The 15,209-nt window shown below is 42.5% G+C and overlaps 2 protein-coding genes across 2 annotated transcripts in view; one reads left to right on the plus strand and one right to left on the minus strand.

Annotated features, from left to right (window-relative positions):
* The window catches only part of TEX9 (testis expressed 9), a 50,688-nt gene extending 43,840 nt beyond the window's left edge, over positions 1 to 6,848 (plus strand). Inside the window, 3 exon segments of the mRNA XM_026856418.1 lie at positions 2,134 to 2,268; positions 2,743 to 2,877; positions 6,416 to 6,848. Of these exon segments, the coding sequence (XP_026712219.1) occupies positions 2,134 to 2,268; positions 2,743 to 2,877; positions 6,416 to 6,493 (348 nt within the window). The 3' untranslated portion in view covers positions 6,494 to 6,848.
* Positions 6,563 to 15,209, minus strand: part of MNS1 (meiosis specific nuclear structural 1) — an 8,846-nt gene continuing 199 nt past the window's right edge. The window contains exons 2-9 of the mRNA XM_026856093.1: positions 14,974 to 15,101; positions 14,002 to 14,104; positions 13,271 to 13,500; positions 12,320 to 12,536; positions 12,132 to 12,239; positions 10,394 to 10,651; positions 9,404 to 9,529; positions 6,563 to 7,836 (exon numbers count right to left, since the gene is read on the minus strand). Of these exons, the coding sequence (XP_026711894.1) occupies positions 7,741 to 7,836; positions 9,404 to 9,529; positions 10,394 to 10,651; positions 12,132 to 12,239; positions 12,320 to 12,536; positions 13,271 to 13,500; positions 14,002 to 14,104; positions 14,974 to 15,101 (1,266 nt within the window). The 3' untranslated portion in view covers positions 6,563 to 7,740. The remainder of the gene's footprint in view (positions 7,837 to 9,403; positions 9,530 to 10,393; positions 10,652 to 12,131; positions 12,240 to 12,319; positions 12,537 to 13,270; positions 13,501 to 14,001; positions 14,105 to 14,973; positions 15,102 to 15,209) is intronic.

Here is a 15,209-nt window from a genome sequence, read left to right on the forward strand (position 1 = left end):
ATAACTGATACTACCTCTCCTGTCTTTTTTCACCACCTGTCTACAGGAACATTCCTTCCTCTGTGTTCTCTCATTTGTTAATTCAATTTACCTGTAACGTTAGAGAAAGGTCAGCGAAACACCAAAATTGTGCTCATTCCTTTTAAGGCTTCGTACAGGGATTTTATAATTTGCCTTGAAGAAGGGCTTGATGTTAGGCAAACGTTATCTCTCAATGTTTTTGGGGGTGGACAAGTGCCGCCGAGCTTTCTAAAGATAGAAGTACTGTGTATGCTTGCTACTGGGAGGAAAGAAAGCCTCCTGGGTGGGAGGGTTTCTCACGGACGAGCTCTCTGGTATCACAGCCCTTACTGATATTCAAGTGCCTCAGCCATGCCAGAACAGTGGAGAAAACCCCAAGACTGAAACGGGATGCAGTTTTAGAATACAGTAGTTTTTTCCCCTGCTCTCAGAGAAACATTGTGTGACAATATTAATCCAGCTTTTATTTGAAAGTATTGAAGAATTGGCAGAAACATTGCCTACTTACAAAATAAAATACTTATTTCAGGCATTTTTAAGATTAAACACTTGGAGTTGAATATATTTAACAATATACCTTCAGTGGATGACTTGCAAAAAAGTCCTTGATAAGGTATTATGTATGTAAATGTCAACAAGCCCTAAAGCAATTATTAGAATTCTGTCTTTAGATGATGTGATTAGCTGATATGTAATTTTCGTTGTATGCAGATTATGGGTTTGGTCATTAAATGCTTGAAAGGCGATATTCCAAAGCTTTTCATCCTAATGCAGAAGAAATACCTGGCACAAGAGATTTAGCTGACTATTCACAGCTCCATCATCTTGATACAAGACAAAGAGTTTTGCATGCTGTGCAGCTTGTTGTCTTTGGAAACATGGGGGTCGTTTTCCAGCAAATGAATTTGCATTCCCTGACAGTGGACGTGCGGTGTTGCAGGGAGGGGCTCTGCTGCCCTACTAGCCAGGCTTTTACCCAGCTTTTTTTAATCTGTCAGGTTAGTGACAGAGTAAAAATGTTGAAGCAACATCTGGTTTTGTTAACTCTTGGAGGAGGCACATTCACCAACAGAATTTTTGAGGATTAGTGAGATGCATCTTACTCTCCTGTTTCTTTCATCCATTTTGGAGAAGATTTCAAGCTTTCTAGAAATAACCTGTTCCAGTCATAACTTTACCATAACGGCTTTGCTGCATGCACTTGCCAGTATGTATTTCTTGGATAAGTGATGTGGAAATCATAAGTAACTGCCACAAGAGCTGGTTTGGAATTGAGAAAACAAAACAATTACTCAGAAATAAGGCAGTCTCAGGGTAAAAGGTTAATAACAATTCCCCCTCTCTCCCCACATTTGGGTAACAGAATCTTTCTGTGCCCATTACTAAAAATTTGATAGTCTTTAAAAAAAAAAAGTCTTATTTCTTTTTCATAAATGACAAGATGTGCTCTTTCTGCCAGAATTGTTTATTTCTTCTACTTTGTCCCTTATATATATTCCATGATCTTTAATCTCACTATTCTGTTCCTCAGTTTGGTCTCCTTTTCTGATTTCCTCACAGCACTGATACACCATCATCAGAGACAAGAGGAAACAGATTGTTGCCATAATCACTTGAGGAACTATTTTCTGCTAGATGAAATAGTTCCTACCCTGAGCCACCTTCAGTAGGCCGTTTTAACTTTTTGGTGGTAATTGCATGTAGTAATCTCTGGGGAAAAGAGGTGAAAGGAAGAGGTGGGAAGAGGCAGCTGGGAATACCAGACACCGCTCCAAAATCTGCCACAGAGTGGACATGCCCACTTTTTTTTTCTCTTTTTCTCACTGAGCACACAAGGTTTTTAAGTCAATCCTGTGGTCTTATGTGATCAGCTCCACAATTATACTGAGAAAACAAATATGAGAAAGATCCCTTTTCAAGATTTCAAAGGAGAAGGGGATGTTTTAACAGTGGAATTAACAATCTTTGAGACAGCTTCTAGCTGCAGGCCAAAAGAAGTCTGCTGACTTCAGTTTTCAAGGGTCAGCCTTGCTGTAACCATGTTGTCTATATGGGAATCATTAAAATATTATTATTCATAATGTTTGTTTTTATCCTTTGCTTCTTAAATAGGAATTGGAGAATCTAAAGCGTGTACAAAACCAGGCTGCAACCAGTCAGAGTGCAGTAAAGGTTCGCTTAAACAGGGCCCTGGAAGAAGCAGAAAGGTGTAAAGTGGAGCTGAACAGACTGAAGCAAAGCAACAAGGTACTGTGGCTTAGGAAAACTGGTTCCAATCTGGAATGACTCAGTGATGCTAGAGGGAGACAACAGCCTTGATCCAGCTTTGGAAGCATCGTGCCTCTTTATGGATAGCCCCAGAATTACCTTAGAGCGAGTCACCAGACGGCTTGAGAAGTTAGCTTGGACAACATGACTGCAACCCATGCAGTGTGATAGCCTTTCTGATTTTCTCCATTTGTGTGGAAGTTACATGTGCTTAGAAAAAGGGAGAAGTACATATACACACCTCATATATACACAGACAGACCATGCGTATGTTATCTTTGAAATTTGATGTTTGATTTGATTTGAAGTTTTGATGTGGGAATATTTTGATTAATCCTATTTCTTTTCAGAAATGTCATGTGTGGCTGTCGTTTGTTGTTATGTAATGAAGGTTTCATCAGTTAAAGCACCACTTTCATAACTAATACATTTCTCCTTTCCTTCCCATGGCAGGATGTAGCTAAACAAGAACTCAAAACAATTGAAGAATTAAAAACAGAAAACAAGAAACTGCAGAAACAAAAAGGAGAACTAATGACAGGCTTTAAAAAGCAGTTGAAGTTAATTGATATTTTAAAGAGACAGAAGGTAAGGACCAGAGTACTGATATTTTTCAGTTAACAACCTCTAGCTAAATGTGCCAAGTTAGATAATCATGTCAACTAGAGCCCCAAGACTGGGAAGTTTTAATGCAAGGGAGCAGCCGCAGCCTCACTTTTATTAGTGCATATTGCTCAGGTTTTGCTTTATAGCAAAGGCTGCTCTGCTTTTGAGTTGACTGATGACTTGGAACATACCCTGTCGTGGTGAGATTACTACTGACAAGCTTTAGGACCAACAGTATCTGTTTGTTCAAGAAGTTGCTTAGTTATATTCTGAGGTGTTCTGTACAGGTACAGTTCTGTCCAGGTGCAGATCTCCTTGTGGATCAGACAAAAAAAAAGAAAATAAAAGAAGAAGAGAGGGTACTTAGCCTAGGTGTGAATTTACTAGACTGAAGTAGGGGAGGCCATCTCCATCCTTCAGTAATCGCTGGAATATCATGCATACTTGGAATCACACACAATGGAGTAACATCTGCATGGGTGTTCCCATCCCCACTGGCACACAGCTCGTCCTTTGGTTCTACAATCATTTTGTGTCTCCCTCAGAGCATAAAAGGGAGGGCAGGGGCGACTGCCTCTCAATTTCTCCAGCAGCTGCACTTGAGGAGAGGAGAGGTAGTGGAATACTTGCTGACAATTCATGCTGAACACTTAGCAACACAGCTTCCATAGAAAGGTGGTCTAGTGAAAAGTGCTTCAGATAAATACACTTTCAGCTAGAGTCTAACTATGGTATTTGATAAAGCTATACTCATGTCCCAAAAAGGAGGGGTGTCTTACTTGGAAAGAGAAACTGCAGACGCTGCAGAGTGGGTAAATACCTTATATTTCTCAAAATATATTTTCAGCATAGACCTGTCGAATGAGCTTTGATGGTGCAAACTGAAAGAACCCGAGTTTACATGAAAGGAAATGAAAGTGAGAGGAGTGTATACTAAGGGGTGTTGCCCAAATCAGTTTTCCACTTACTGATGCATTTAGGTCTCACTAGTTGTATCGCACCTTTCACTTAGGGAATACTTGGGGCAGTTTTCCTTCTGAGGCTGCCCGAGACACAGGCAGGGCTACGGGCTTCACAACGGTCAGACAGGACCTTACCATCACAGAGGGGTTCACCTCCCCTTGCTTCCTCTGCTCAATCTAAGGGGACTCCTTTCAGGGTGGAGGGAACGTGCTTTGTTTTGCACTCCCAACCCAAAGCTCCAGAGAGCTAAAGCAAGCAATGTATTATTGAGCAGAAGCACCTTAGAAGGGCCAGCCCTGGTGATAAGAAGCCAGGACATTTTATTTACCCTTTGAGCACTGCAGTAATTACCAAACGTTTTGTAAACACTCTTGAAGCTGTTGAGCCCTCACAGAGGAAGAATACTTCTATATTAAGTGGCAGCTTCATGGAACAAAATACACATACTTCTCCTAAGAACTGGGAATTGCAATATGGAAATGCACCCTTGAATTTGGAACAGCTCTCCAACACAGGCCAGAGGAGGACAGGTACTTGGAATAAGAGGAATGGGGGCTGCTCCTGCATTTGCAGGGGAAGAGAATTTCCTGCAGTAACAGGATACAGAGGAGATGCTGGGGATTCCTCTAACAGAAACAGTGCTAGCTTCGCCTCTGCCTGGCCCTTCCACCTCTTCAAGGTTATTTTCAGAATGAACAAATACAGCATTCACTCAAAATATCCTCTACATGAGGCAGCTCATTGTTCTCCAGAACGTGGATTCACCAAAACGTGTGTCAAAGAGCAGTATTTCTGTCTGAGTATGAACCAAAACTGTAGTCTCAGATAAAAAACACAAATCTTCATTAAACATATTTTTTAAAAATTATGACTAGTGTATCAGAACTGCAGATAATAGAGGAAGCCACTTACCTTTTCTTACAAAAAATGGTGTAATAGAAGAAAGATGCTGTCAGTTTTTCTGTCAGAACAGACTATGATTGGAAGAGCCTAAAAGAGAATGGGCCCTACTTCTGTCTTTTATAAGCTTCTGGCAGAAGGCGCAGGGGAAGGGCAGCTAAAGCTCATGTGCACTCAATATATGCAATCACCTGAATGAAGAACTTCAGGTCTGCTTCACCTGAGCCTTTTGTGGAATGCACGAGGAAAACCTGATTCGGGCTGTTTGAGTGGTATTTGTGCCGCAGAGCCAGACGCGCAGGGCAGCAGGGCTATCCCGAAGGTCAGGATATGCTACCACATGAACAATGACAGGGGATAAAAAAATCCCCCCCAATATTAAGTATCAGTAGTAGGATGAGTTGCAGCTGGCAGCAAGTAGTTGGTGGTGTTCCAGCTGGTCTCTTCAGACCATTCTCTGCTTGTCTCGAGGGAAGAAGTAATAGAAAATCTTCGTTTTAGAAGGGATTAAGGGAAGTTAGTCTGAGCTTTACAGAGCTGGTGGGTGTTACACTGCTGTGAGAACCACAATACACTTTGTTGTCATTTTGAACTGACAATATATCTATACATAAAAAACCCCTCAACTCCTTGTAGACATGAATTTTTTCTTGTTCTTCAAAACGTAACTATTTGATTAAAATTTGCAGTAAAACCTGTTCAGCTGGGACCCTTTCCTTCCCACTTTGAGTGACAATAGGTGAAGAGAGGATGCTGTGGGGTGGTGATGAGGACACTGGCACAGCTGTGACATCAGCTGGAACCCGGGAGCTTTCGGGGCCCCCCACCTGCTGCCCCCGCGTGAGGGGCAGCTCTCTGCCAGTACACAGCCCGCTCAGTACTGTTTCTCTCATCAAACAGTGATTTATTATTTCAACAGAAAACAGCCTTGGTTTAAGTGAAAAAGTTCTGTTCCATTTAAAATAACGCGCTATATCCTGTGTAGTGCAAATACACATTTCAACACACACGTATGTACACACGGGGCGTGGCTGCGTGCACGCGTGTGCCGTAAGGGACCGCAGATGTGGGGTGTGGAACCTGGCACCACAGCTGCTGCTGCTCAGCTCCAGGAACTCCTCCTTACGGCGAGTACAGCCACTCTGGTTTATGCTGATTGTTAATTTTTTATGGTGTTATATAGTTTTGTTCAAATCCGCATGTAATATTCAATGGGGCATATCAGAAGTGCTAGCACACGGAACCTTAGTGATATATTTGATTTGTAACAGCTTAAGGTTAAGCTGTATATTGATCAGCTTGAAAGAATGTCTACGTGACACATGCTCTTGAGAGGTGACGAGAGCTGTCAGGGTTTCAGTAATTTCCGTGCCTCATTACAAGGGAGATATTTTGAAAGCAATGTAAGGAACTAAGAAAAGCTATTTGTCCTGTTTTACTAGAGCCAAACTTGCCATGTTTAGCATGACATTTATCATGTTATCCCTGCACTGTGTAAACTTTTGCAGAAAAATATGAATAGCAGCTTGAGCAGGTGAACATCCATCAAATCCACAGTACAAAAAAAAAAGATAAATTTGAATCCTTCAGGCAGGATTTTGTATTGGTCATTCACACCCTTTTTACCTTCTGCTCCTATTTTTTTTTTCTTTTAAAGATGCACATTGAAGCTGCGAGGATGCTTTCTTTTACTGAAGAGGAATTCATGAAAGCTCTTGAGTGGGGAAATTACTGATTCCATTAAAAAGCAGCTTCTGTTTGAAATACAAGTCAGACGGACCATGACTGTGGCACCGTGTATGAACGCTTTTTAATAGTTAATAACTCGATAGGCCAAGTGAAGTGATTTTGTTGATTTTGCTTATGTTTAAATTGTTTAACTTTTATAAGCCTGAGAGCTTGTGTTGTAATATTGTATGAAATACAAATTTCTACTGAAGTTTCAGTAATGAGCAGAGAAGCAGCGACTGTGCAAGGAATACTCCAACAAGTTACCAGTCTGCTCTGTTTCAGCGTTGAACACTACACCTAAAGCAATGTTCAGCCCCAAGAAGCCAGGGTTTAGTGTCCCCTAGAGACTAACGGCTGGCGAGAACACAGCTGGGACCTGCCCCTCCCTGTCCAGACTCCATAATCTGATACACCTGTACTGTCTAAAAATGCTACTTTAGTCAAGGTCAAAGTATTAAATCTTTCCCTGGCCATCAGCTGCTGCTTTGGGATACAGTCAGGAGTGATGGCTCCATACTCATAGAGGTGCTCCACAAGCATTACCTCTCTAAAGATTTCGTCACGTCATCATTATAGTCAAGAAGTGGAGGGAAGTTTGAGTGTAGACAAGCTGAACATATCATTTGTACATTAATGGACAGGAGCAATAAAAGCCTGAGCTGCTTGCATGAACCTCTGTCAAACCTCAGCTATTTCAATGGACTCTTCCCCCAGATTAAATGAATAGGAGCATGGCACATAAATCCTAAGTTTATGCACTGAAAGAAAAGTATAAATGGTGATTGTGATCCCAAAATGGAGAAGCATCTCTGCCTAGATCCTACCAGCAACGTAACCTGAACTAACAGTGAAACAAGTAACTCAGACCTACCCCTTTGAGACAGACTACACTTGGATTAATATTTTAATAGTGTGATGCCAGTACAGGTAAATCTTGAAATTACAGCAGAAATAGACCTTTAAGAGAATTTTATACTGAAATACACGTGTGAATTCACACCAGGAGAGCTGCTGGAGAAGACATTTTTAATGTTGCTGCATCACTGAGAATAACAGAGGTCCGTACAGTTTACTGATGAAAACTGCAATTAAAACATAACAAACAAACCCAACTGCTCATCAGCTTGGAGCTGCAGTCTTAAAATGGAGACTTTATGGCATTAAAGGGGAGTTCCTCGCTGTTAACAGGGAATTTTCATCAGAAATCAGGTGACACCTAGTGGCAAACCAGGAGATGAAATGGGGGAAATTTCAGCTCTCTGAAAATTCATTACCTCTTCTCTTCTGATAAGCCAGTCTAAATTCCTGTCCAAGCATATTAACATCATCTTCGTCTTTGAGTATTCCCTGCAATAGGGGGAAAGACACACGTGTCAGAGGGCAAAACAAGGCAGAGAGGTTGTGAGGGCTGGCTGCGGTTTTCTCTGAAGCGAGTAACAGCTTGGATCTGTGCTGGGGCTGCCCTGGGAACTGTCACACGCCGTCGGGGTGCTGGGTGCCAGCCTGGAACCGCCTCTGTGCTTCACCCAAACCGCACCGCGAGCCCGGGCGGGACGCAGCCCTCGTCTGCTCTCTCCAGGAAGGGGCTGTAGCCAGCACGGCTCGGGTGCAGGGTCAGGGAAATCCCGCAATCGCATGGAAAAGAGGCACTGCCTGGGGTGGGGATCTATCGCCACCTTTAGTTGTGTCGATGAACACAAAGAAATCATTTTGAAAATTAACTGATACGGAACAACTTAATCAGAAACTATGCTTTGGGGAAGAGAAGCAGGGGAAACCAGAAATCTAAATTTCTAATTCTAAATTGATTTTATGGCTAAAAATGGGAACGATTCACAGAGCATTTCTTGCAACATTTAGGGGAAAAAAAAACAAACCAAATTGCGTTTGTGTTGGAGATTTTACAATTAGGTGGCACTTTTGTATTTAACCATTTTGAGTGAAGCAGCGTGACGTCTGACCACAGGATTCAGACACAGGGTTGAAGCAGAGAAAAGAACCAAGTATCAGTATGAACAGGTACCAGCCTCGGGTACTCGGAAATAACCAAGACTTCCTACAACAGGAAATTCAAACCAGAAAACTATATCAAAACATTGCTAATTTGAGTTATCGCTTAATTAAACCTAAATTCGAAAAGAACTCAACATTTTACAAATGCATGCACCAAATTAGCATATTAATATTTGAATAAAAATTACACTCCGCTGTATTCACAATGTTTTCCAGTACTGCAGAAAATAAGTAGTTGAATAATTCCTTCCCTGCTGTAAATGCATTTTTACATCCCTAAGCAGTTCTCTCTTCATTCGTGTACCATCAGCTGATCTTTCTGATTATGAAGTATAATACAAAATAAGTTGTAGCCTATTCCTATTACAATAATTGCTTCCATCTTTTTAACTTTTAAAAGCCCAAGGATGAGCAGTGAGCTTTGGAAGGCTCCCGGGAGTGCCGCAGTTCCTGGCGCTGCCAGAGGCCTCGTTTCCACGGTAACAGAGGACCGAAGGCCGACACTAAGACACTGCTCCCAGAACCCCAACTGAGAAGTTCCGTGGAAACCGGGTTTAGATCCAGTGGACCCCTTTCTGGTTAGAAAAGCCCTGCTTTAGAACTTATTTCCACGTTCTAAAAACGGGGTGTGCAAAACACTGGGGAAGCTTTCGGCAGGTTCCGCACAAGGCACCGCTGTTGCGGCAGAGCCCAAAGCCCCTCGTGCAGGAAGAGTATTTCTGTAAATTGCTTCCCAACTCAAAGAGAAAAAAAAAGGGAAATGTGGGCATCAGCGAGCTGATACAAGGACACTCACTGACTCCAGGAATTTACACAGTTCTGCAACTTCACCTCAAACTATCCCAGAGAAAACTGATTTCCAAGACGAACACTGAAAGCATTTACAATACAATTCACTTACGCGAGGAAGATAACCCAATAATTTTGACGCATGCTCCTTCAAGAGTTTCTGTCTCTCTTCTTCAACAATTGCACGGATGTTTTCTTGTCTTCTCTCATCTAACTTTCTTTCTTCGAGTTCATGCTCCTACAATAAGCAAGTTTTCATAGCTGTTCAGGTTCAGCTCTGTGAACATTTGTTTCCATCATAGTATAAAGAGAAAATTTTTTTAGTGGAGTAAATTTTAAACTTCCACCAATCAACTCCTCATCACAGGAAATTCATTTGAAAATGGGAAAGTGTATGTAAAAAGCCACAAAGCAGCGTTTAAACAATACATGTTTGGTAACTAGAAAAAAATAATCTCAAAGGAAAAGACCGAATGGCAAGACCAAGACATGGGGCTTGTCCGCTACGTGTTTGGTCTCATAGTAGAAGCCCTTTCTAAGGTAGTTAAGTGATAAATTGTGGTTCCTCCTTGGCTGTCAGACAAGTTAGTCTGTTCCTACTGTTCTGATCCAGGAAAGGGAGAAACAGGCCTGTGTTCTCATGCTGGTGACTTCCATTTCACGACACACGTGAGGCATTCCCCAGAAACAGGTCCAAACCCTGCAGGATAGGAGCCCATGACTTGTTTCCAGGCTGGGCCTTCCCCTTCTCCCACATCATGACCAGTGCTGCTGCTCCCACGGCTCCTGGGCCACAGACCACTTCAGGTTGGAAAAGATCATCAAGTCCAACTGTGAATACCTCAGTCCCTGAGGAGGTACTTGCAGAGCATGTCAGGCATACCGGGGCCGAGGGGTGCTGACTAACCTCTTGAGCTACAAACTCGGCTCTAAAAGACTTTTTTCTTGTCAGCACACCAAGACCAAGGCCTGCTTCTGCCCTGCACATTTCTCTGCAATTCCCCCTCACCTCTCCCTAGCAGCCTTGTCACGTAGGACAGCAGAAGTGTTCTCATATTGGAACACTCTGCCTCAAACCAAAGGTGAGCACGAAAACTCTTACTTTATCTGCAATAAACTGCTTGCGACGGTCTTCAAGAAATTTTTCCACAGCCCTTCTGTGTTCGAGCTGTTTCATTCTTCGTTTCTGAGCATTCATCTGTTCGACGCGATCATCCTCTGCGAACTTGGCCAACAGCTGCTGCCTGAAGGCTTCTTCCTCTCCTCGCACAGCTTGCTGCACTGTCTGCTTGAAAGCAAATTGCTCTTCGTATGTTCGCCTTAAGTCTAGGCGTTGCCTTATTCTCTTTTCAATTTCTGCCTATAAAGGAAATTTAATTGAAATTTAAAAAGGAAATTTAATTGAAATTTAAAGGAAATTCAATTCTATTGAACATACTTTGGAAAGTTTTGATCAGCAGCAGCCATCTACTTGATTTATCTTAGAATAAATGTATTATAGCTTGCTACCTTCTAACGTAAATAACTGCAGCACACTCCATATTTGACAGTGCTCTCCAGTGTTAACCACTGTGACAAACGTCTCCCGAGTCTCAAAACTAAGTCCAAAACAAAAGATTATTTTTTTCCAGTAGCACGAAGTGAACCGAGACAGCGGCCTGAACCACTCTCTAAAAATAACAGCGTTGGGTATCTCAGCCTGAGTTACATTTTGGTTGTCACCCCGAGCAAGGTAAGACTGTGTGTGGGTGGGCCCATAGGAAAAAGCAAACTGATATGCAAAAAGCAAGCAGTTGATTAACCTACTTAGCTTAAACCTGAGCTTGAAAGTCACCAGCATTCTCCTTCACAAGATAAATAAATGTATAAGGGAGATCATAAGGGTATTCAAAACCTTCACTTGTCTTCCTGGTTGAAATTAAAACATAAATGCATGAGGAACAGCAAAGGAAACTCAAAGGACAAAATTTTCCCTCCAAAACCGAACCATTTAAGAATTAGTGTTGAAAACGGACGCTTTGTGCCAGAACAGAATTGAAACAAGTTCATTTAATACACCTAAACCCATGTCGGAATTAAGCTTTTTGCTTTGGGAGCCCAAAATGGGCTCAAGGAGCCCCTCAGAAACATCCCAAAGCCACAGATAACACTGCAGACCTGGCAAATCCAAAGGGGGGGAAAAACCCAACCCAGGGCAGTCCGTGAACAATCCTGCCAGCTTGTTAGAGGAAAAGCTGTGGAAAGGGGAGTTACGTGGCCTCCGAAGAGCATCCTCAGAGCAGGAGGAACTGCGTGGGGCACACTCTCCACTCTCACTAGATGTCCTTTAAGCATCACAACTCCAGTGACAAGGTGCAGAGACAGGAGGAGTGCTGCTCCATCACAAAGGCATCAGAGGAAGACTCTATAAAATACTGACTCCTGCAGTCACTTTATTACCTGTTTTCTAGATCAGCAATTCAAAATGGTTTCATTTTCTCTTTAAATTTTCACACCTGGTCTGTTTAAACTAGATTAATCTACCCACAGCTAAAACTGCTCCATGAATTAGGTTTTCCTGCATATATGCTACTATTTTTATTTTTAAAAAGTTTCTTCTAGACCAGCTCCACCAACCTGAACGTTCCTGCAGGAATTACGGCAAGGTTAGAACACTCTCTCCACTTGCACATGCCCTTAACAGTTTATGGCCAGGTACACGCAACGTCCATAGGACATGTAACAAACCTGGTATCTGACAAGTACCAAGATATCCATAAACGTGTGAGCAGGAGTCCAGGGACGTGAACTGTTCCACCCTGCAACAGGCAGGTACTGCGGCACCTCCTGCCAGCCCTTACCAGCTCCTTCTGCCGTTCTGTCTCCGCTTGTTCCTCCAGATACAGCTCTTGGCGGAGTCGTTCCAGTTCCTCACGCTTCTGTTGTTCTCGTTGCAGATTCTGGGCCATCTATTACAAGAAGGAAAGATTTCTAAACGAAAGACAAAAAATGTACAATATTTTTTTCTACAGGTTCAGTTTTTTGATACCATGCTTTGAAGTCTTTGTTTTTTCTCCTCAGTCTCTCGAACTTTAGCCATCCGATCTTCTTCTCTTTGTCGCTGAATGTTGGCAAACTCCGTAATTTTCCTATTTTCTTCTTCCATCTCTTCCAGTTTCCTTCTCCTCCAGATAGCTTGTTCTTTTTTAAATTCTTCAATATACATCTGAGTTGCTCTCATTTTATCTAACTTCAGTTGTTTTTCCCTGTAGAAGATAGAAAAAACCCATAGTTATTTAACATACTGCAGAATAACACTAAACAGACCGTGTACTCATCACTGACAGTATATTCCAGAGACTAAGATTTAAATGACTCCTTACCCATTCAGCTGGAAACTAGATACCTACACTGAAAATACTTACTAAGGAATTGTTCCAAAAGGGGAATGTCATGTCTAACACTTTTCTTCAGGGGGGCAGACTGTATCCATAGGTCCTCACTACTACTCTGGTTTATACACGCTCCATCAAAACGGAAAGAGGAAGCCCAAAAGCCTCATAGCACCAGAATCTCCTAAACTATTTATTTATACTCAACTCTTCCCTACCACTCCGCTACCACCCGGCCCTCAGAAATCTCCGTTCCTGTCCCTGTCCGGACAGGCCTGCAGCACCTCACGAAGAGGTCGGGACTGGAGGCGGGGCAGGATTTGGTGCTATGCAGCCATTTCCAACCCCGTGGGCGCCGTGGAAGCATCATCTCCTTGAGACGAGCCAGACCATATCTGGGAAACAAGGACATGAGACCGACTGGAACGACATGAACACTCTGATGTTTGAACAGCAAAACCCGTGCAAGTCGGTCTCCTTGGTAAAGTGTGATCCAGGAAAACTAAAATGGACCTTAGTCTATGAAATAAATGTATACAAATTAGTTTTCCATACAACTACATGAGTTGTTTTAAATTAATAAATAATAAAAATTCAAAGTAACTAACATTTGGTCTTCCTCATAGATCTTTCTTACAATCTCATCAATCATGAGTTTCTCTCTTAGAAACTCTTTATAAGCATCCTGCTTCTTCTTCTCTTGTTCCTCAAGTTGTTTCTCCAGTTCTTGCTGATACATTATTTTCTCCTCGTTTCGCCTCAGTTCTGCAGAACTTTCTTCTTTTATTACCCTCTCATACTCCTCTTTCATCTTTTGGGCTCTTTCACGCTCACATTTCTACAGGGGAAAAGCAACGCAAGATCCCTTTTTACTCCCACTAATACAAGTTGTAATGAAAAAATACAGAGTCTAAAAAGGAATTCTACTATGCTGTGTTACAGAAAAGGAATGTTTCCTACCCCAGTCTATAAATACAGCCCCTCAATGGCTTCACTCGATAAGCAGAACCCTTGAAGAGAACCCTCAGTATGCTTCTACAGCAACTTGTGCAAACTAAAGTTTGTATAAAACGTTAACGCAATCAGAATCATCTCCATCACCAATATTGTTCTATACATAAAAGTTCACAATTCTCTCTGAAACTATTCAAATATATCTTTAATAATAGTGACAACATTTTTAACAATCTGCTTCTGAGGTAAGGATTCACCACAACGAGCCCTCGCTGTACAAAACGTATCATGGATTTAACTTGGATAAATACTATAAAACCAGTAAAATAAAAACTATACCCATACGAATCCATACAAAGGGTTACAGCACCGTGAAGCTAATTACCATTTCCTCATACTGTAGAGCTGCTTTTTCAGCGATCTGTGCAGCTCTCTCCTTATTCACGTAAGCAGATTTCAGCTTTTTTTCTAATTCTCGAAGTTCAAGACTGTGAGGGGGGGAAAAAAATAAAATTGTCCTATTAGTAAGTGCCTATGAGAAAAGAAATTGAAATTTCCATCACTATTTAAACACAACTGAAAAAATACATTTTTCAGAGAAAACCCCAATTTTAGGTGAAAAATACTGCTCTAGTAAAAGAGCAGAAAAAATACCTGTTTTAAGACAAGTCATGTGTGTTTGTACATATGCTGTCAGCAGCTCTGCACGCTTACATCTAACTTCACCAGTACTGCACATACATACGCACGCATGCTTGGAGTATGTGTAAACGCACAAACATACACAAGAATATATTCACTTTGTGAATCAGAGGTTTTCTCTTATCGACAAAATTTCCTCAAAATTAACTTTTTATATTATCTTGATCTTAAAATAACTTTTCCTTCCAGGTCAAATTTCCACTTCTGCCACAACTTTCCCAAGGTCTGTCTCGTCTCCGCTGGTCACCTCAGGCCGCTCAGCGTCACCCCCCTTCCCTTCTCCCCCGACACTTTCTGACGCTGCTCGCTGACACCCGGACACCCCCTCTGACCGCACCCCGCTCCCGGGCGTTTCTCCAAATCTGCCTTTATGATTTTTTCCGATCTCCTCCGCTGCACAAATTCAAAAAGTTAAAGCCGATTCTAAGGAGTAAATTACGTATCTGGTTTTGGCACACTAAAACTTCCTCTCAGTTGCCTGAAGCAGCCATGGGGCAATGTGACCGCATCCAAGGTCCTGCCCACAGCGCGATCCAGGGAAAATAAAACCGAGCCGGAGGTGCACAGCGGCTGGGAACTGCTCTGAACGGACTTCCCAGCGCTGGGAGGGATTCAGGAACAGCCGAAGGAAGCAGTGAGGTTCCTGAGGCGTTACCTGTTCTCTCTTACTTGCTGCCTCAACTTTGCGTCTTTAAGTTTCTCGCGGTTCAGCCTCGCCAGCTCAGCCGCCAGCCTCTCCTCCCGCTCCAGCTGCAGGTCTCTCCGGTTTTTGTCCTCTTGTGCCTAATCGGAACAATCTCCGTACGACTCTCCCCCACGTTCGGAAGCGGCCAAACCGCAACACCACGGGGCCGGTGCGGCCCTGTCAGCGGCGGCGGCTCTAGGAAGGCC

This window comes from Athene cunicularia, assembly GCF_003259725.1.
Source record: "Athene cunicularia isolate RWA chromosome 10 unlocalized genomic scaffold, athCun1 chr10_part1, whole genome shotgun sequence".
In the NCBI taxonomy this organism is placed as follows: Eukaryota; Metazoa; Chordata; class Aves; order Strigiformes; family Strigidae; genus Athene; species Athene cunicularia.